The sequence below is a fragment of the Syngnathus acus genome, chromosome 8 (genome assembly GCF_901709675.1).
Source record: "Syngnathus acus chromosome 8, fSynAcu1.2, whole genome shotgun sequence".
Lineage (NCBI taxonomy): Eukaryota > Metazoa > Chordata > Actinopteri > Syngnathiformes > Syngnathidae > Syngnathus > Syngnathus acus.
The window spans coordinates 4,536,649-4,559,248 of NC_051093.1; the positions used below are offsets into that span (position 1 = coordinate 4,536,649).

General features: G+C 45.9%; 1 protein-coding gene across 4 annotated transcripts in view; it reads left to right on the plus strand.

Moving 5' to 3' along the window:
• adgrl1a (adhesion G protein-coupled receptor L1a) overlaps positions 1–22,600 on the plus strand; it is an 81,208-nt gene that overhangs the window by 41,889 nt on the left and 16,719 nt on the right. For 2 of the 4 annotated variants that reach the window (XM_037256690.1, XM_037256688.1), the window contains exons 3-7: positions 6,345–6,558; positions 7,710–7,819; positions 13,581–13,595; positions 21,456–21,663; positions 22,175–22,439. In XM_037256690.1, the coding sequence (XP_037112585.1) occupies positions 6,345–6,558; positions 7,710–7,819; positions 13,581–13,595; positions 21,456–21,663; positions 22,175–22,439 (812 nt within the window). Of the gene's footprint in view, positions 1–6,344; positions 6,559–7,709; positions 7,820–8,755; positions 8,926–13,580; positions 13,596–21,455; positions 21,664–22,174; positions 22,440–22,600 lie in introns of those variants that run through there. The other 2 variants (XM_037256689.1, XM_037256691.1) reach the window with 2 other exon arrangements.

Below are 22,600 nucleotides of genomic sequence, written 5' to 3' on the forward strand. Positions count from 1 at the left end.
CCCGCTCTTGACTTTCACACTAGCACGTCTCGCTCAGGCAGAGGTCGCTCGTTGCGAGCTGGATCTACTCGGTTACTTAAGTAACGTTTGAATCGATATCGAGTTGAATCTAGTCTGCAATGTTTGGCTCCTCCCTTCAGGTTCTGACCCACTGGAGTTTGAAGCCCACAGGGAGATTGTTAAGGCCCTTGTTTTGATTCCTCCCTGAACTTGACAATAGGAAATAAAATGTACAGTAGCAAAGTTAACCAGGCTTGATTATTTCTTCGTTACCGCCAGCGTTGTCGATGTGTGATGCAAGTCGCCAGTAGGACAGCTTCTCTCTCCCTTGGGGGAAAATATTTTACAGCTCATACATGGATGAGCTGATTTTTATTTTGAGGCTAAGTCTTCTACCCTCCCCTCCTGGAGTTCTTTTTTTTTTTTTTTATTGCATAATTAGGCACCAGAGCTAGCGACGAAGCGCTTTGACAGTATGAGCACGTCCCGTCTCGCCTTCGCTCCTCAACTGTGTGTGTGTGTGTGTGTGTATGTGTGTGTGTGTGTGTGTGTGTGTGTGTGTGTCGGCATCCCAGTGGCTGTCTTAATCTCCCCCGCCATGCCTGCTAGGTCTCCCTAAAGCAAAGTTTGTCAACAAGCGGGAGTTCTGGAGGTCGAATCCGGATGAGGTTTTTTCGGCTGTTTGCCTATGAGACTATGTTTTGGTATTTTTGCAAATATGAGACAGGACTTGTTTATGTCCTTTCCAATTGAGGCTTGTTTGATTCTCCCTTGACTGATGTAATGTCATGGATTGCTCTGTAATGCCGTTTATTTGGCGAGGATGTTATTCGAGCCTCTCTTGTGATCACATTTCATCATTGTCAGTATTTTTTTTGTGTGTCTTCTGACCCTGGTAAGGAGAAGGCGGCTGGTGAATCGCCTACACGGTCACTCCTCATCTCATCTCAGTTGGCTATCCGACAATTAGCTTGTAGATGGTATGGACAAAAGTATTGGGACACCTCCTAATCAATTCAAGACGGCGAATTTAGAAATGTGTTTCTTAATGTATGTATGTGTATATCAAAAAGATGCCTCTGGACTTCTTTTTGTAGAGCTCATGCACCTGAAAACACAATTCCAGAGTAGAAATTTACATACTGTAACAGAAGAGAGAGAGAGAGAGAGAGAGAGAGAGAGAGAAAGAAAATCTTCTTAGCTCGCTGACTGACAGTTTTGGCTGTCACTGCAGCCTTCGTGAGAGCTGTCACTGCTTCCTTTTGTATCGTTTTGAAGGCGGTAGGCAGCACGAAGCCGTGTCTCACTGAGGTGCCGATTGAACAGATTTGGCATGATGGATACAAGAAGAACCATGACCTCAACCCTGTCCAACACTGGGCAGAAATTCCCACTCCAAAAGCAGTAGCGGTTAAAACTCCAAAATGGGGCACTCGCTCCATATTTTCTTGCATTTTCTCATCAGTTTAATGGGCGGCTGTCCCAATACTTTTGCCCACATCATGTAGCTCGCCAAAGCCTTTAGGTTTGTCTCGGAATGTCGCAGCCCCTCAACCCGAAGGCGATTGCGCGAATGTGGCAGTCGTAGCCGCGGCCGGCGTTGACAGGCCGAGCTCTAGCGACTCATTAGGCTAACTTAGCGCGCTAAGTGAGTGGCGAAGATCCGAGCCCGCTAAACTGATGAATTGCCAGAGACGCTTCTCGGCTGCGTCGAGATCCCCCCCCCCCATCGCTGTCCCCCGTGAATGCAGGATGAGTTGTGTTCCTGGCATGGAGGCCAGTCGAAGGACAAAGAAGATAGAAGACAAAGCGGGACTTTGCCTTCCGCAATTTCCCGGCACTTCTTCGCTTTGACTTTTCTTTGGCGCTATGCTTGAGTGCAATGCTAATGAGCAGCATTAAGAGATAAGTGCTGGAGCAGACAGGAGGTCTTAGCGTGGCTCGTCACATTACGGGTCCAGAAAGCCAACAAGTTGGCGGGCGAGCGCCACAAGTCGGATGTCCTGATGAAGACATGCCACCCGTGACATTCCTCGTTTTTTTAATACTTTACAGTGTGATGATTTTCTTTGATTAAACTAAGTGCTTTTCAGGGACTAGATTGAATTAATCACATTTCACTTCACGGACAGCTATTGACCAGATATGTGTTACTAGACATGTTCAGGGGTTCTGCACAGGTTGTCAGAAATGTCAACGCTAACATCCCACCGTCAGATTTGGGCGGGAAGAAAAAAATTGGACAAATCCCAAAAGCTGAAGCTTCCAAAACGTCCAAAAAAGCTGACAGCTCCGCGTGGATACGACGGGATCAAGTTGTGCACCGCATGTGAAATAGTTCTCTGGGAATGTCAAGGGGAATTTAGCCGGACTGGGAAAAACTTGCGTAACTTTTATTGTTATGACAGTTTGAATGTGTAGCATAATTTAAGATGAATGTTGTTGAAATTTGCCACCTTAATTGAAACCAATGGGGAGGATGAATCAGTGTTTACCAATGTCCCAACTTGTGTTTACATGGTTTTGTATTGTTTACATCTGACTTGTTTCCTGTGTCCAGTAAAAAAAGTAGCTCTTCAGACGCATTACTTGATCTGCCGTGTAAACGCAGCCTTTTGTTGAAGACGGAACTTTTTATCCTTCCGTTTCATTGTGCGTCGAGCGTCGTTAATGGCTAAGAGTCCTTGTCTTGCCGGCGCATTGAGTCTGGCGCAACAAAAGAAAAGCGGCCGCCGAGTGCCGTAATAGGTGGAAAAAAGAGCAAACTCGAGAGAGAGGGGATGGAAAAGAAAAATTCTTGTCAGACGGTCCAAACATCCATTCACCCTCAGGCATTAATTACTGTGCGAGGATAATGATTCAAATCCAATCATCTTTCTCTCTTGCTCTTAATTTGTAGCTTCCATTATAAAGGCAAGCACTTCAGCCCCACATGCCCGTCGCCCTGGAGTAATACCGGGCGTGCCGTCCTCCATGCAGATCAGCCCATAGAATCAGAGAATTTGAATTTAACACCAAGAACCACCTCCAAAAATCTGCCTGGTACTGCCATCATGCCCACGTTAACTCGTTCACTGCCGTGATGCTAGCATGTGGGAAGTTGGACGGAGCGTGTGTAGGGGTATGACCGAAACAAATGTATTGAAATGAGAATTGGACCACAATTTGAGATTCACTGCCATAGGAGATGAGTCATAATCTTCTGCTGAGGACGACACTTTGTCATCCGGTTGTTGTGACACGCACGACTCAATGCTGAATGCGTGTTTGTGTTTGCGCTAGCTGGCCGCGGCGACCCTGAAAGCGTAATGGATTCCCGCGCAGTGAAGGACAATCGTAGCTCATGGCCGGTCCAAACTCATCCTTTGCTCATCTCGTCTCAGCTCAGTTCCTCTCCAGCGAGGCCTCCAGCCATCTGGCTGCATGCACACATCAGTAAAGTTGCACTCCATTCAAACGCAAATGCAAAGTACAGCCTGATGTGCTGATGTCAGCGCAAAAAAAACTTCCCAACTTTGTGAGTTTCAGCAGCGAATGACTTCAAGAGGAATAATGGCTGTAATCTCGTCGTACACTCACAGTCTAATGAGACCCCATGCAACTGCCCCAAATCAGACCCCCGGCAAGCACTAACGGTCCTGAAAATGTCCTTTTCAATGGTTATCCAACTTTTTAAAATAAGAACCACCTCAAAATTCCAACTCTTGTAAGAAAAAAAATAATATTGACGAAAACCGCACTGCCCAAGTCAGATGGCGTAAGCATAAAAAAAAAAGCTTGGCAACTAAGGCTCTCACATCTGCTTCCGATTGGAACCTATTTGGACCAATTTCCCAGTTGCAGTCTGGCAAAGTATTAAGCCTGGATAGTGCCCAGAATGGCTACTTCAGACCAAAATGGCCGACTTCCTGTTCAATTTCAAGTAAGGGCTCTTGAGATATTTTCATGGGTCCGGTCATGATGGACTTGTCCACCCAGTTTAGTGACGATCTGTAGAATTGCTGTCAGGTGTATTCGGGCGTGTTGAGCCCCCAAAAATGAAATTCCACCACAATATTAGGAACAGCCTCAAACACTGAACATACCGTAATTTTCGGACTATAAGTCGCACCGGAGTATAAGTCGCACCAGCCATAAAATGCCCAAAAAAGTGAAAAAAAACATATATATGTATATAAGTCGCTCCTGAGTATAAGTCGCCCCCCCACCCAAACTATGAAAAAAAACGCGACTTATAGTCCGAAAATTACGGTAGTTCCTTTGTGATAATGTTTTGAATTTGATTGTGCAAGTGTCCCTAATGTTGTGACCTGCTAGCAGCAGCACTAATGATAAATTACCTGAAGCAACTAATGGCTTTTGTCTTCATTCATGCCATTCTGTATGAAATTAGAACGCGGCCTCGGTGTGTGACAAAGTAAACACTTGAGCGTCAAAACGGGATGATAGACGGCGCCGTGCAGGCGCGCAGATATTAAGCCAAAAGTAATTACACAAAGACAAGAAGATAAGCATATGCGGCAGTAATGAAACAACCCGCTATCAATCACAAACAGCGCAGGAATTTCTTTTTTTTTTTTATTTCTTTTTTTTACCGACCCAGTAATGTAATAGAAAGAAATTGTGCCTTGACTTGTCATAGTTAGCAATTGCGCTTCAAGATTGTTATGCAATGCCGAAAAAACAAAATTTCACCCTCCCTCCAGTGCGTGCGGAGTTCTCGTATGAGTGGGATCACTCACCTATGCCATTGACTCTCTCAGTGTGAGCTTCTAATCATTGTCCAGCTGCGGTGTGCTTTCACCACGGGCTTGTTAAGAGAACAAGGCCACACACTGACATCACACACCGCTGTGCACTCTACCAATTGTGTCTCACAAAGTGTTTTTGCACTCTTTTTTTTTTGCATTCACATAGGGGTGGTTGTTATTTTTGCCTCGCCTGCTGTTTGCATCTCTGCGCCTCTTAATGAGTATGCGTTTTTGCATCTCGGTCTTTGTGATTTGGCGCTGCATGCTGGCGAGGCAGAAAAGATACCGTGTGTGTGCGTGCGTGTGAGTCATTCAGCCCTGATGGGAGTTAGTTACACAACTCCCCCACCAACACACACACACATACCCCGCCGCATCAATGGGTGGCATTTAGAAATACGAGCAAGTCAATTGGCAGTGAATCATGTAGCACACGGCTACGGAGCACGTGGGGGGAAGGGGGGGCGGGGCGGAGTGACTGATGTCGACATTGACCCAAATGGGCACTGTGCCAGTACAATCTGAGGTGGCAAAAGCACTCACACTCCAACTTAAGCGCAGAGAGTCCGTAACGAAATTCTTGTTCTGCCAGTCTAACAAGTCTTGTTAGTTCAGCACCATGGACAGCGACTCAAGCTGGCATTGACAGGATATCTGATCGGCAGCGCACTGGCACATTTTTGATACATTTCACTTTTTTGGGGGCATATTTAGAGGAGACCTGTGTCTGTGTGTTTTTATTTTTATATTTTCATTCGAGAGAGGCGGTGTCAAGGTGTGCGGTGGAGGAGTGTGCTGGAGAGACAACAAGTAACTCTCCAAGCACCTCTCCAAGCCCTCATTCATGCCTCTCAGCCTAGCTGGCCGATTAACCCCACGCACCCCCCTGCTCCCTGTTGGCTCCACACCGAAGCCCCTCACTCGCTCGCCGACCACCGCGCATGTCAAATAGCTGCAACCAAACACACGCACAGAGCAGAAACAAAAGTGCAGACTGACAATTTGATTTTTACCATCCTTCACGTCTGCGTTTCTGACACGAGGTTCCAGCGCAGGACCCCCCGCCTCCTCCCCCGCCGTGAGCTCCGAGTGTAGGAGTCTGTTAACATTTGACACTGTCACAGTTTGTCTCACAAGAGTCCCGTCTGCCAGTACGCGATCACAAGCAGAGCGCCAGTTTTTGTTTGCATGTCATAGGAGAAACTGTCAAATTGTTAAGCCTTGGAGATCTAACCATCCAAGTGTTTGTGTAGAAATTAAACTCATAATTAAATAATAATAATAATTTTGGCTTTCCTAGCATGACTTATGCTAGCCGTGGTCAGCTTGCTACCTGACTCATGTCGCTAAGTGATAGCTTAGCCACCACCCTATTGTGGATGAGCTCCATAGATATCCCTAAAGTTCATTTATTTTCACTTGGCTATGCTTTAGTATCTCCTTTATGTGCTCCAAGAGGATAAGAACCCTGGTCGACACCTCATCTCATATTTACAGCGTGGCCCGGTAGTAAAGCGTCTCCTTTAAGAGAATCAAGGTCTGTCGATTTATCAATAATTTTTGCTCCCCCTCCCGCCATCTTCCCCCATCCAGCGCTGAGCCGGTCGATGATGCCCTTTGGCTTGATGCGCCGAGAACTGGCGTGCGAAGGCTACCCCATCGAGCTGCGCTGCCCGGGGAGCGACGTCATCATGATCGAGACGGCCAACTACGGACGCACGGATGACAAGATCTGCGACGCCGACCCCTTCCAGATGGAGAACGTGCAGTGCTACCTGCCCGACGCCATCAAGATCATGTCACAAAGGTCCGTCTGCACCGTGTTCATATACACTCACTGGCCACGTCATTAGGTACACCTTCACATTCGAGCGATATGGCCTTTTTAGGTGTTGAGTACTTGAGGAAGCTGCCGATACCAGTTTCCGGTACAGCTAACTTAAGGCAAAGAAAATCCTTACATTAATGCCTCTTCGGCAGGAGTTGATGCCTAACTAACTAGCTAGTTAGCTAGACAGTTAAGTCCTCTTTGGCAGGAGTTGATGCGTAACTAGCTAGATAGTTAGCTGGCTAGAAAGGAGAGGTACTTGGTGTAAAAAGTTTGCGAACCACTGACCTTGAATGTCTTACATGTCTGCTTTGAGCCGTTTGGTTCCATCCTCTGTGAGCAAATCACTCAAGTCAGCATCCTTGTGCAAGTGTGTCTCGCTACGAATGCACATGTATATATATTTTTATTTTTTTTCTAGTGTGTTGTTTCAAGTGCCTTTGTAAGACTTCTCGCCGATGCTCTCTGCGTTTGCGTTCCGCACCCGCTTCCTCTGAGCCGGGCTCGGATCAATGCGAAGCCTCTCCCCGCTATCCATCACGCATGTAATGGAGGCGCGAGGGTGGGTGGGTGTGGGGTGTAAAGGTAAGCTCTCTCTCGGAGGAAAAAAACGAGCGGGCAAAGCAAGGAGAACTAGCACTAAACATGACGGCGAGATGGTGTGAATGCACCGGAGGTTTAGGAGACAACACGGCCGAAATGCTTAAACACAGGATTATGTGTGCGTGTGTGTGAGAAGGCATGAAGCCGTGCGCTTTAGACGGAGGTGTCGTGTGCATACGAATGGTTCCCCCCCCCTCTCCCTCTTTCTCCCCCCTCCCCGTTCACATGCGGCGAGGAGTGTTTGCCTTCGTCCTTCCATGTTCTCTCACCTCTAATTGCTCCCACTCACGATGCCCCACGAGAGGGAGGCTCTGACGTCACCCCCCCTCCCATCTGGTGCGGCTGTCACATGATCTAGTCCAGTGTGAAAGTGCTTCCTCCCCTCATCTTCCTATCATCTTTTTGGGACACAGGTGTTAGTGTAGTTATTTATAATTGCTATTATTTATTTATTTTATTTATTATTATTATTCCACTGTTCCTGCTTTTTCTATTCAGTTTTATCATTCCTCTCTTCTCCCATCCAGGTGTAACAACCGCACTCAGTGTGTGGTGGTGGCCGGGTCCGACGTGTTCCCAGACCCCTGCCCCGGCACCTACAAGTACTTGGAGATCCAATACGAGTGCGTCCCCTACAGTGAGTACACTCGCTTTTTCACAAGCGTTTCACAAGAGCATCCCGCTTGAGTTTCTCACCCCCCACCGCCCCCTTTGCCGCTCTTGCGCCAACCCTTCAAAGTCCTCATGATGCTCAGACACGCGCATTGTGTGGATGGCGCACACAAAACACACCAACACACACACGCTGTAAAAGGTTTCGCACTCATTCTACAGCCATCGGCTCTAACCAGAATTATTTTTAATGTGAATGGCTGTATAAGTCTTGTTTCTTTAAAAAAGTTATTTTTGAATTCTAAGGTACAGCAGAACCTCAAGTTACAAACTTAATTGGTTCCGAGTTCAATTTGAAATGTTCCTAAATTGAGGTAATGCTTGCCTATTTTTTGACATTCCACACAAAATCTGCAAAACAGTAGATAAATACTAAAGAGCAAAGCAAACCAGTAATTCATATTTTTGGGGACCAAAAAAGTAGTTCTTTTATTCATTATACTTTCTTTGAAATTCATCAATCAATTAATCGATTATTGAAATTTTATTCTACCAAATAAAAAAAAAAATCCATCTCGGGCCCTAGTGTAGAGTTTTATTTTTCTCTATGTGGATCAAGATGACAGGAAAAAAAACATGTTGACTGCAAGACATTTTCTCGTGTTGCCTAAGAGCCGCTTTGCTGTTGTGCTAATTTCCCAATCAAAACAAGAACTGAAAAGGCAGGAGGGAACACTAACACAAACACGCCATACGATAGCACACCGTCACTTAACGTCGCCATGGAAACACCCCATCACACACACATCTTTTTTTTTTTTGCATAGACAGGCAAAAGGATTTATAGGCTTTGTGTTGAACCTCCCTCATGTGAAAATGTGCTCTAACACACACTTTGGTGTTACTCCACTCAATCGATCCCTCCACTATGCAGGATCGCCTGACGGCGGGGGGAGGAGCCTCGGCCCGGATGTGTGGGTGCAAGTGGTGTTAAAGTGAGGGGTGGTTTGGGAGTCGGTCGGGTTGTCTTTGTTTTTTTTATTCCCCCCCTCAGGTGCCAGCGAAGCATGAGGATGACGCCGCTAACCTGCTTGGCTTTCTTCTACTTCCTCCTCATGGCCTCACTCTCAGGTCTCCGCTCGATTTCATTAGTGCTCGCCTACCCTGTTTATCCTCCGAGCTCCTCAAATCCGACCTCCCCGCCGCCCCGCCCTCATCATTCTTCCATTCCAAACGCTCCCTCCATCGGCGTACTCTCTCTTCTCTTTCTTCTTTGCAGGTGAAACGCTTTCAGGGAGGCTCAAAGAAACTCAGGGAGTTGCAAGCGCTTGCTTTTATGCCCCGCCCCTTCCTCTGCTCACTGCTTTCGCACCTTTCAGTTTACCTTGTGAGGGAATGATAGAGCGGCCGCCGATAAGAAAACATGTTTTCATGCTTGGGAAGTGTAAATGTCCTCTCCAGTGTCCTCCGCCCCTCGCGCTCTTCTCCTGTGATGTTGTGCAACACAAAACAGAAAAGTCCGTTTTTTGATCGCTGGATTTGTCGTTGTCGGGCTGCGTTCAAGGCAGCTGGGGGAATATTTTTGTCGATCCACACAAACTTCGGTGGATGTGTCTAGCATAACGGGATGTGCAAAAAAAGTCCAGGAGTTGAACAGGAAGGCCGCCATTTTGGTTTGGAGCAGCCATCTTGGGCAAATTCCCATACTCTTATTGTGATAAGATCCTACTGGGGTCCACTAACCATATTTTTTCGGTATTGTTTTTTTTTTAACGCGTTCTCGGATCTTTCAAAGAGGTCGCAGAAACGCGCCTAGCTTTGTTGTACTCGGCTTCCCGTCTTTGTGCATGCTCACCTTGTCCTCTTCCCGCCGGCTGGCTGCTTGTTCTATTGCCGTAAAGCAATCAAGCGGATAATTAAAGAGCTGCTGACTTGCATTTTTTTTTTTTTTTTTTTTGCTCCTTGCATTCTGGGTTGTCAGGGCGAAGAGAAGAAAGAAAAAAAAGGAGACAAACTTTGTCGATTGAATCTGAAGAACGGCACGGCTTAGAAAATTGGAAGCTGATCCCCTTCTGTGATGAGAGGTCTGTCTGGAATGAGAAAGAGGAGTCAATTACTCCCGTCCTCTAACAAAAAAAAAAAAAAAAACAGAGACCAAACCTGAACTGACTCGCGCATTCCGAAGCGCTCATCCCAAACACTTCAAGTCGGTCACCCGCCACTCAACTCGGTCACTTTTAATTACCAGCGAGGGGGAGGGGCGATGAGCGGCTCCTTTCCGTTCTGCCTCAGCAGAGATTTGTCAAGATTAATTGAATTTGCTGCTTCTAATCGCTCCGGTGTTGCCCCCGTCGTTCACTCACCGTCTGGCAAACGCTTTTTGTTTTGGTGACTCATGTCGGCGAGATGTTTACCAGTCACCTGAAAACGGGGACGTGACAGCAGGAAATGACACGCACATCTCTGACAGGACACGCTTGTTTAGCTGCCGTGCGATCGCCTTGACAACACCAGCTGTGTGAGCCTAATTACCGATAAGACGGTTTCACGCAAAACTATTTCGATTTCTTTTGCGTGTTTGACCGAGCGGCAGGTCTGATGAATACAAAAGCATTCATGAAATTGTCCATTTGTGAATTGCATTGCTTAGCGATATTGAACACATTCATTTCAAGCCTGACAGAACTTTTAATTATTTAACCACAATGGCTTTTCCATTTATTAGCAGTATTATTGACATTGAACCTTAACCACACAGTAGAAACAATTCCACAGAAAGTGACTGCCGTCCCAAAACTTTTGTCCACCTTTATCCGTCTCGGTTTCACGCTACTGTAAACGCTCCCGCGTTCCATTAAGACATCGCCGATCAATCGGTATGTTGCTACCGCTGCGCCATTAACACACACGTACACAAAGTCAAAGTAAATCTACCTCACGAGAGGTCGCCACCTGTCCTCCCCGCCGCCCCGGAGCGCGGCACTTTATCATTATCGATCCCCCCCCCTCCCACCCCCCAGCACCTCGCTCTCCGGTGGGGCTATCCGCTGCGGCCGGGTCCGAGCCATTAGACCATTTCACCGGCTGTGATTTATCTTGTTAATATGCATCCAGTTAGCCGCGGTTTTAAAAGTGTCTACACGAGCTTTAAAAGTGGTGGATCGCCACTCGGCCTCACACTTTCCAACTTTTATGTTCATATTTGCATCCGTACATCGATTGTGGCCCGAATACAAAAAGGCTAGAATAGGGAATAATAACCTGGGGAGAGGCCTTATATAGCCACGGCAACAGTAATATTGTTCTCTGCGGAGGATAAAGAAGATGTGCCTGTGAGTTATATTACTCGTCAAAATGTATTGCACATGTTTAAATATCCTTTGATGAAAGGGTTAAGGGAAAAAAATGTGTCTGACGATTTGGTAGTCCAATGAAGATTATTTTTTAAAGCGTCGTCATTAAGCTACAATTGTACCGATCCAACTCACTTGACATTAAAATTAAAAGAGTCTGTGGGTGGCCCCTGAACCCCTCCCCCACCCCACTTTCGGCTCTAATACGACACATTTTCAACAAACTGTATTAATTAGCATTTAAGTATCTTCCTTCGATGTTTGTGCGAATGAGACGCTTTTGTTAAGGAGCGAGAGGCTGAAGAAACTGGAGAGGACACATAAGGGCGGCACAATGTGTGTGCGCGTGTGCGTGTGTGTTTTGCTGTTGCTCATTAGAGTAGGAGTAATTGATAGGCTTGTAGAAAGCATTGAGCAGAGTGATTAAAGAGAGCGAGGGCCGCGGCTTATTTCTCAAAAGGGCTCTGAAAAGACGAGGAAGCCCGAAGCAATCACGCAAGCGACCGAGGTGGCCTTAAACTCGCCTGGTGTCTTTCGTGAATAGTCTGCATCGCTGTTTGTCCTCAGGTAGCCACATGTGCTGAATCTCTCTCTGTGTGCTCTCCGTCTTCTTCTGTTTTTTCTCCTCAGGACGAGCGGCAGAAAAGAAAATCAAGTAAACAGACGTCAATCACCTCTTCTACCCTTTTCTTCTTTTTTTCCCTCTTTTGCCATCATGCCACCTTCACGCCATGATTGAAATCATTTAGAAAGATTTTAGTCGGGTGGACAAAAACATAGGTGATAATAATATTGATGATGATAATAATAATAATAATTTAGCATTAATATTGAAGCACAGCTATTATAACCAGCTAACCCATTTCTTGCTAGCGCTAACTTGCTAGTTATTACTCTTTGTTGGATGGAAATCCGTACACAACATCAAATACTCGCTGAACCAAATTCTTAGCATAAAATGCTATCCTACTCTTTAGCCCCAACTGAGTGAGCCCCTTTGAGTGCCTCTTGGGGGAAAAAGATGAGCTAGCGCCAATATGGAACTGAAAATGAGTCAAGTTGACATCAAGCAGTGCACTTCAGTGAATTCAGCACACAAATGTTTCCCAGATTTGGTAGTTTTTAATGTTCATCCTCCAACTTGAACTTGTTTCATTGTTCGGCCCAAAATATGCAGTTCGGCGTTTTTCACTTTATTCCCCAATGGCGACCCCCGACCGTTTACTGGGAACCCAAACGATTTTCGGTGTTCCGTTGCACCCCCAGTGGAGACAACAAACATATTGACAGGCTTAGCCTTCCAAATGGATTGTTCCCCCGGCCGAGCCGTCCCGTATTGTTCGGTGTCAGCTCGCTCGATGTATGCTGCGACGAGCGTGACCTCACCCCTCGCCCGTAACGTTTAATAGAAAAGGAGCGATTGCGTTGCCATCAAGGCAGTAATTGAGAGCCAGCGTGGTGGCTGACACTTTTACTCGTCACGCCTCCGAATGTGGAAAGCCCGCACCCCGGAGCGGCATTATGGCGGCTTTCTTCGTTTCGAGCTCAATGGATAAAGATGGCCCCCGATCATGGCTGCCATTAATGGCAGTATAGTGGGGTCTCTGTATTGTGGGTGGAAGGAGACCCCTCAGTCATGCCCTTCCCTTTTTTTTAATTTGCCCTCGCTTGTTTGTTCTCCTCTGTGACGAGCCAGCAACGTTTAGGCGAGCCAAAGATGAGGCGCTCGTGTTTTCTTTGGCGCCGCTTTGGCGTGTCGCACGCCCGCCAAAAAGCACCGCTGCTTTTATATGAGTGAGAGGGATGGGAAAGGAGGGGGGGGGGGTCATCGATGTCGACGCCAACTGTACTTGGAGTGAAAAGGCGAGGATTCCATCTCCACCTGTACAATCAGCCGGGCTCTGTCTAGTCTTTACTGTTAATATAGAATTATATTGTACATTCAATTTAATAATATTTTTTTAATCAACTAAAAATGTGCCCATTCCTGATCTTGCATTTCCATTTCTTCTTCATTCTTTTTTCCTGTCTTCTTTTGCCTCCACAGCTGAAGAGGACTTCGCGATGAATTGTTTTTCCCTCCAGCAGGTCTTGCAGGCGCCGGCCCTTCGGGAAGGGGTGTGGCAAAACCAGAGGGGTGGAGGTCGGGTCGAGAGTGTGTTGTGGGGGGGCTCGACATTATTGATGAAGTTGAACTGAATTTCCAAGCTAGCTCAGGCAATTCCTTCCCCTTCTCCTCATATTTCCGTCGCCTTGAGAAGCTAAAAGACAGACAAGATAAGTTAGATGAGAGAAAGGCCAGCCTTTTTTTTAATCTCTCTTTTCCCTCCCCCGCTCCTTTCGTTCTCCTTTCCCTCCCTCTCTCTCTCTCTCCCTCCGCTGTCTGTCTATTTTTATCTCTCTGTCTCCCTCTTTTTTCCGACGCTTGAATAGAAGTGGATCAAAAAGGTAACGACCGCTATGAACATAACAACCACAGCTCGCCCCTTCCTCCTCCTCCCCCCCTCCCCTCCCCCATAATCCTTCCTACAACCCAGCACCTTGTGTTGTGTGCTCATGACGTCCAGATCCTCCTCCCCACCCCTCCGCCGTCTTCTTCTTTCTGTCTCTCTGGAGTTTATAACCAAAAAGTCTAAAGTCCTTCTAGATGTCCACGTGATGGCAGCGAGCTGAAAATCGCACACACTCTCTTGGCCCCCTTTCAAAATAATCAATGAGAGATAAACTGGACATGGGTTCATTTTTTTCCCCCTCTAATGAAAGCACTCGCACTGAATCATCTCATTCCCACATGCCAACGACGTCCGTTTTTTTTCCTACTCTGGGAATAAAAAGACATTTGTCTCATTTTGTTTGTCCAAGTGACATGCTAACCGGGCTAAGCTAGCTCCCATCTCCAGGTTCATCATGATCACCTCTCGTCCGTCATCACCTTTCTTTTTCCTCTCATCTTTCCTTGGTCGGTTTATCTCTCAGACCGTCGGCCGTTCAAGCGGCGTCAATTTGCACACTCCCCCCCCCCCCCTCCTCCTCTTTTCTTCTTTCTACAGTGTGCCAGCGCCTTGGCTTTGCTTTCTTCTTCTTTTACTGCGAGCCCACCCGACCCTTTCTCAAGCCCCGCGCCCGGGGGTCCGGAGAGGACGGGAAAAGCGGTATGCGGTCACCGCGTGAGGAGCACTCAGAGCTCCTTGTAATGCAGCCGGGGCCTCCTAAAGAGCCCCAATCAGCCTCAATCACGAGCGGCTCCAAAAAAATCGGCCCTGACCGCCACTCTTTGAGGCGAACGGCAAAGAGTTGCCATCAGCGCTTGTCCTCCAGGGTCAAAAATGTCGGCAAAAACTTTTGAAATGTACTGATTAGAAGAGACCAAATGGGAGGAGAGATGAGCTAATGAAATACTAATGTTTTTTTTCTTTCTTCTTTTTAATCATCTCAGAGGAGATTTGAAAGGAATGGAAATATGTTAACAATGTAACGCAAGTTTAAAAGGGCGAAATCCACTTGTGGAAAGCAATGTTTCATTTCTTGTATTATTAATTTTGGCCAAATTATGCGGCCGAAAAATGCAGCGATGATAAATCAGAATATAGCATAGTAGCATAGCATAATATGTAAGATGACAGCCCAGCTTAGCGATTCGTCTGCCTCAAGCTTTAAACGTCAATTCGCAGTAGTAAAGTCGATTCAACCTCCAGTGTAGGTCAACATAGGCTTTGCGCTAAAGAAATTCTCATGTCCGATATAAAAAAAAACTCCAATTAAAAAAAATTAAACTAAACGAACCATTTTAGGAAAAGTCAAAACGAATCCAATTGAACAAACCCCTGGTGGACAAAAAGTATTCACTGAGACTGAGGACATCCATTTTAGATATTTTTGATTGAGGTCGCGCACCTTTTTTCTCATGACAATGTTTTTCCCATCGATCCCTGTCTGGCCCCCGTGCCTTTTGGGGGGGGCGGTGGGGTATCAGCTGTTAGACCATCAACTGGTCAAAGGAACCCTTTGTCTGTCCATGAACGTGTCCCACATTTCTTTCCCAGCACCAGCAGCCATCTTAGCTCTTCATGCAGAGGCATCGCACGACACCAACCCTTCCTTCCTCCCTTCCTCCTTCCTCCTCCTCCTCACTCGACCGGTTGTTGTTTACTCCTCTTCCTCCCACTAACACTAAGAGGAAAACAGCGTTTTTCCTCTGTTAGCTCACCTCTATGTGATTTTAACATTCCAGACCCTTCTTGCACGCAAATGTCCAATTAATGGCGTCTGTTTGGGATCGGGATGACGTGTGGGACGGCGTCGGTGTGGTGACTTGAAATGCATTTGCCGTGTTTGGACCTGCCGTCTATTTTAAGAGCGAGTGTCACGCACCTCTGCTTCTCGCCATCGCTTCTTTTCACCTCCATACGCTTGACAGTCGCACGGGGCGCCCTTCCCTCGTCATCATGCGTTCCCTTTATTTTTTTTTTCCCCTGTCATGACCGACCGAACCTCCACGCTGTAATTTTTCTTCTCGAGACGGAAAAAAACAGGAGTGGGCGCGTAAATCGCGCTCGAGTCGCCACCTGTGATTTGTAAAAGTGAATGGCAAAGGAGTGAAGAGGTGCACCGTTGCATTGTGAGATCAAGGCACAACCGTCGCTATGGAGACGGCGGGCTCCGAGCCTCATTAGGATTGACCCTCGGCATTTTAACGTGCTCGTGACGGCGATGGCGACAGAGTGAAGGACAGGTGGAGATATTGATTCAATTGCAAGTGCTCGACCTTTTCAGAGACATTTTCCCACGTCGTCATAACGTCAATTAATATCACCAGCCCGTTTGCCTGTGAATGAGAATTATTTTGTCGACTGTTTCCCGTTCAAATATTCATGACCTATTTAATAAAAAGGAACGCGACCAAATTCATTTGAATTCAATTCAATATTTGTTCACCGAGCAGGGTCAGTGTGTGTTTTAGCTAATCATTTTGGCTCGCAAGTTGGATTTGGTTCAGCTCCTGACAGATGATAGTCTTTGTAACTCAGTAGATTTTATTTTTAGTGTGGCTAGTTTTTACCCCTTCTTGGATAAAAATTTTGATCCGGCATGTTTTGTTGAGAGATTGAGCTATTGAGTGAACTGCAAGTGTGTTATTTACGTCAAAGCTCTCGCTCTCTTCGAATCTGCCGCCACTTGAGCCTTTAGTCTGTCAAGGCACAGAATGGCCTTCTGTCATCTGTAGTCCGAGTAGACGCATCCCAGCCAACATGGTTGTCATCCGGCGTCGCCCGGAGGCCGATAAGGCTCGCTGGCAAACGGCCGCTATCTGCTCTCGGCGAAAAGTATTCTCCGGGGTGGACGTTTGACTCGATAAAGGCTCCGATTTGACACCTGCCTCCTACCGCCGTCTGAAAAGCGCATGCGTTGTGTGTGTGGGTGTGAGAAAGCGTCTTTGTGTGTTTTCAATCCATTGAGTCCGTCCCCTTGTAGTCTGAAGGAAACAGAAGAAGCGCACTCAGCATTTCTCTTGTCACTTTGTTGCTCCTCAGCAGGTTAACTTTAACTCTAAATTCTCATTTTACAGGAAATAACCCATTTATCACTTCTTACTCCACTTTGCTCTCGCTTGCTTTCTCTCTTCCTTTTTCCATCATGCAGAACACACTCCAGAGCTCCGCACTGATGTTTTTATTTATACTAAATTTTAGTCGCATAATTCGTCCGCAACAAAAATTCTATTTTACAAAATATTGCCGTATTGTTCTTTTTGTCCCTGTGGTTTTGCCATACAACCAACAGTGTACACTGGACCCTTACAGCCTTAGTTTGTAATTTTTTTATCTTTTATAAATAATGTCACATACATTTAACCATTTATTCATGGAGCACTTTTTGTTTTCCCCAAGTCCAAACTATTTAGTACCACTACCTCAGAGAATTAGACACACAGATTGGACTATTGGAAATCACATTCTCCTACTCGCCGACTGTAACCCCTTTTCATGCCCATTAACTTTTCAGCATGTGGCTCGGGGTAGCGTGTCGCGCTCCATTCTGCCCCCTGCTGCCCATGCACCGTATCTGCCAGTAACAGGTGCAGGATTCAATTAAAGCAGCAGGCGCTCCGCAGTAGGTCAGAAGGGGCGGGAAGGCAAACTGGGCAAAGTGGTGCCTTTCAGATTAAAAGAAAACATACCACACTAAACTCACTGGTTAGACTGGTTAAATTGTTGTACAATACATTAATCAATCCATTGAGTATAATTCACACCCACAATTCCAATTCAATGTAGTGCTAAAGCTGTTGTATTTGTTTATTCTGTACTGGCTGCATCATTGAGGATCCAAAATGAAAATCCTCAATTTACCCCCAGGCAACTCACCTTTTAATTGTTTTACAAGTCATTTAGAAAATGACTCCTTCTCACTCAGGGGAGCCTGCATATTTCCCCCTCCAAAATCCATTTTTACAGTCGACTCATATTGACAAGTAGCGGGCTGACCTGTGCCTGCGCAAAGGATTATGGAGATGAATAGTCAATTATTACAGCAACATTTTCCCCGTCTGCACCGCGCTAATAGCCGTGCAAGAGTGTGATAGCAAAAAAAAAAAAGTCTGTCTTTTTAATCCCTGATAAGGTGAATTTCATTCGCCATCTGGCTAGTTTGGAGGCTAAAGAAGTGCCGGCCGTCACAAACAACAAGATTGCCACTCTAACAAGAATTAATCGATTTAATCTAACTGCCTGGCGTAAATCCGCGTGGTTTTTCCCCTGGCTAACCTGCTCTAACCAGACCCGCATAATACCTAATCTGAAGATTTATGCTTAATACCCAATGCCTGTTACTTAATACCTCATTCATACTGTGACCATAATAGCGTCGTGTACTATAAGATCGCTGCTGGGTTTTCCCGCTGCTGCAATCATCATTTAGTTAGAGGGCGAGAGAGGGAAGTGTGGTAAACAGGAAATGTGTCTAAGGTAATGTCCATTTGCTTGATGCTACCGCTAATAAGAAACAACGGGCTAACAAAACTAGCATCAATATCTTGATGTGACGGTGCATAGTCAGATCATGTGATTAGACTTGAATTTTAAAAATACAAGCCATCTATTAGTGCTTTTGCTTTGTCTTGACTTAAGAGCAAATATTCAACATACAAGCGCTACATGACTCAATTTATCTGATAACAAGCAGCAGTGTGGCAGATTCTAAACAGTTGATCACGAAAGAGGCTCGATGTCATTTCCATTCATTTCAATGGCGAAAAATGATTTGAGATACAAGCGACTTCACTCGCTCGTGCAGTCTCTAATGTTATTGCTCTCAGTCCCATAAAATGGAGGCCGGCACCAATTTAGGACAAGGCTATTTGAGGGGGGTCAGGTGCAGTAATGGACTGATTTTGGCCAGTACGTTGATGTTTTGTGTCGTGCATAATAAAACCGCTCTCGGCCAAGTGCATTGGCTTCAATCGGTCTAATGTAATGACAAGAGAGCACCCACTCGGGCTGCTTTTGATCGACTTTCAGCGTCGTTAAATCACTCACGGCTATGCTCTTTGGACGCTTCATTAGGTACTGTACACCAGCAAAATTTGATTGAGATTTGAAATATAAAAATCTTCTGTTAGAACTCGGTTAAATTTAAAACACAGTATTTGAACTGTCAACATGGATCAGTCATTTTCATTTAACATATTAAATGACATTTTAAAGTGTTATTTGATTTACAAACTGATTTAAATTACTTAATTTGGGGGGAAATATTGTAAACTTCAAGAGGAGACTTACTATACGTTTAGCTAACGCTAATTTTTGCTAACATGGCCGCTCTGCTTCTTAGCTAGACTAGCTGCTGAACAGAGTAGTTAAGAGTAGTAGTATTAGTAACTAATTAACCAAATTGTGACATCACAATTCATGAAATCCACAAGGACATGTTTATAGGCACATATTCAGAGAAATAGGAAGATAAGAAAAATTTGACTTAGTTGTTTAATTTCACACTTGGGTGATATTGGGATGGTTTGGCAGGCACTCCAGAGAGCCAATTATTTGCAGACAAGCAATTAAAATGTCATTTTTTTTGGTAACATCTCCCTTGAATGTTTGTTATTGTGGTTTTAGTTTGCAGTGCTGTGTTCCATCATACTGATTTGTCTTAGGCATAGTGCAAACCATAACCACAATAATAAGCATATTGTTCCTTAAATACTTCTCGAACAGGATCTGTATTGAATCAAGGGCTGGTGGCCAGTTGGCGGTTTTTTGTTTTTTTTTCCCGATTTATGCTCACGTGGCAAAAATAATTCCGTTCTCCTACGAAATGAAATTGTCGTCAGCGCGCATGTTAATGCTTACATTTTTTACAACACGTTAGCGCTTTTTTGTGAGCGATGGCATACTTGTTTTTGTCCTTAATTCTACCTTGAGTATTCCCAGCTTTGTTTATGGGTCACCTACATGGACCCGCTAAGTCCATCGCCTTGTGCGTGCTGTTTATTTCTCCTTTTTACACCAGCATTATACTTTTATGACGCTGTCCTACTTTTATCGGCCGACTCCCTCGCACTGCAGCATTTCAGTTCTGATAACATCTCGCCCTTCACGGTGCTTACAACGGTTTTTTTTTTTGGTTTTTTTATTTATTTCCGCCTTCATGTGTGTTACTCCCCTACTGCGTCTGGATCGATGAAGATGTCGTTTGATTGTAGCGCGCGGGAGTCGGAGTTGCCGTTAGTGGGAGAGATTCTCGGCCTGATTTAACTCCGACGGTTATTTTGCATATTTCAGTCACCCACGTTTGAGTTTGCAGTGCAAACACCGGAGGCTTCCATTGTGGCTTGACAATTGTGCATGTCAAGTATAAGGAGTCTCTTAAGTGTTTGTTTATGCTCATGTTTGATTTAATTCCTGTTTTAGCTGCCAGTTTCAATCCCCGCTGCAAGGTAACTCGTTGGATTAACGCGGCGCTACAGTAATGCTGCTGGGTTTTAAAATAAAATCTCAATGTCTTTTTCCCCCACAACTAGTAATGTGATTTTAGGTGGGGTCTTTTTCATACATATATATATATTTATATTTAATTAAAAACAATATCCCACGTTATCACATACTCGTCACTCATCCATTATTATTTCAAATTAGCTTTAATTGTACTCGACTGTTAGCATCTTTTCCACTGATGCCTTCAATGCGGCTTGTTTTTTTCCAGCTTCCCCAAGCACGATATTGACGTGAAAATTCGCCCGCGCAGTAGAAAAGACAGAACTAGCTCATTGCGTAGTGACCCACGGCAGACGCCGTGTTAGCAATCTCCTGCTGCACCAGACTCCATGCAATATTCAACACGTTTTGAGCCCAGACTCATCCATCACGGTGTGACAGACGTTTTTCGTGGCCCTGTTCGCGAGTGTACACACAGCATGTGCGCGCTCCGTGCACTCGCCACGTGTGTGTGCTTGGATGTCATGCACTGTGTCCCGTGTGTCCAAATCTCCCCCGCAGTGTCCAATTAGTTCAGAGATGCGTTCAATCACAAGGTGACCAGCAGGTGTCTGATACCTCAAGCCAGAGCGCCACATTACTAAACTGGCACTGTATTGAAGGTGGGGTGAGGGGGCCGGGGGGGGGGGGGGGGGGGGGGTCTCAGCTGTTTTGTCCTGTAGTGACTCCAACTCCTAATAAGTCATTATATGAGGTAGTGTTGGTTTTACCTTGAGGGACAGAAGTTGAGTCCTCGTGTACCCCTTTTTAGATATTGCGCCACTTTTTGGCACTACCAAAAGCAACGGTGCCATCCAGATCATGTATCTTGGCGACCTTCCCAACTTTTTGGCATCGTTTTATGGAGGAAACCTGTCTTCTGACGCTCGGCTGAGCGCCAAATTGGGTCGTAATAAAACAAGCTCCGCGTTGACTGTTTTTCCACGACGAGGCCTTTGAGGTAAAATTGCGCAATCAAATAAAAAAAAAGTAGGCCGAGATGAATGCGATTAGAGACTACACCTAAGCGGGGAGCGAGTGTCAGCCGGAGCGCTCCCCATTTATCAAGCCCCGACGAGCACGACGCTGATGTCCTACAAATGAGCTGATAATGCATCTCATCTCACTCTGCTGCTGCCCATTATCATCCTATCCTTTGTGTCCTTATTTTAAATTCCCAACTAACTTTTATCGACCCTGATCTTTTTTTTTTTTTTTCAACCTCCCCTCCCCGTCCCCCGCTCCCCCTCCCCATCTCCGCCATAGCTTTTAATGATGACAATGATGACACTCTGTGTCCGCTTTCTCCACTGCGCTTCCTTCCCTTCCGCTGCAGTCTTCGTGTGCCCGGGGACGCTGCTGCGCGTGCAAGCGCCCAGCTCTTTGCAGGAGGCCGAGCACCAGGCGGGCGCCTGGTGCAAGGACCCGCTCCAGTCCGGAGACCGCCTATACGTCATGCCCTGGACCCCCTACCGCACCGACATGCTCTTTGAGTACGCCTCCTGGGAAGACTTCAAACAGAGCCGAGCCACCACCACCTACAAGTGAGCAGATTGGCAAACAGCAGCTGTTTTGATTTCACGCCTCGAGGGCGTGTTCACACATCCACGCATTTTTTCACAATTTAAAACAGTTCGCAGGTTTCTTCGTAATAGGTGGAAGGCGGTTTAGATTTGAAGAAATAAGTTAAATAAAATGAATATTTTAAAATAAAATGTGGAAATGTATTGTACTGTATTTAAAAGTTAAATACAACCGAACTTTACTCAATAAACTTAATGTACTGCATTTAAAGGAAAGTTTCTTTTTTGCTAATTTCCAAACTAGGTTATAAGAGCCTCGGGTTATAAAGAGCTTTATAGCACATTAAGGTTAAAAATCTAATCCCTATGTGCCTCAGAGTAAGGCAAAAGTTTCCAAACTTTTTCTGCTCAAGAACTTGTGGCTTCAGATGTGCTTATAATTGGTGAAATCCCACTGCGCCCCCCCGATGTTGGCTCACCATCAGATCCTCTTGTAGCAGGGCCTCGACTGATCTGCTCGCCCCCTCCCCAGGTTGCCCAACCGAGTGGACGGCACGGGCTTCGTGGTGTACGACGGCGCCGTGTTTTACAACAAGGAGCGCACGCGCAACATCGTCAAGTACGACTTGCGCACACGCATCAAGAGCGGCGAGGCCATCGTCGCCAACGCCAACTTCCACGACACGTCGCCGTACCGCTGGGGCGGCAAGTCGGACATTGACCTGGCCGTGGACGAGAACGGCTTGTGGGTGATCTATGCCACAGAGTTCAACAATGGGCGGCTGGTGGTCAGCCAGGTGGGTTTGTTTGTTTGACCTTTTCATTCCAACCTCAGATTTGAATAAAAAGATAGTACGGCTCAAAGTGATGGCACTCATCATCAACAAATTGTTTGTTTTCTGCTGACTTTGATTATTCGTCACGCTCATTTCGATGTCGGCTTTGTGCCGACGTGAGC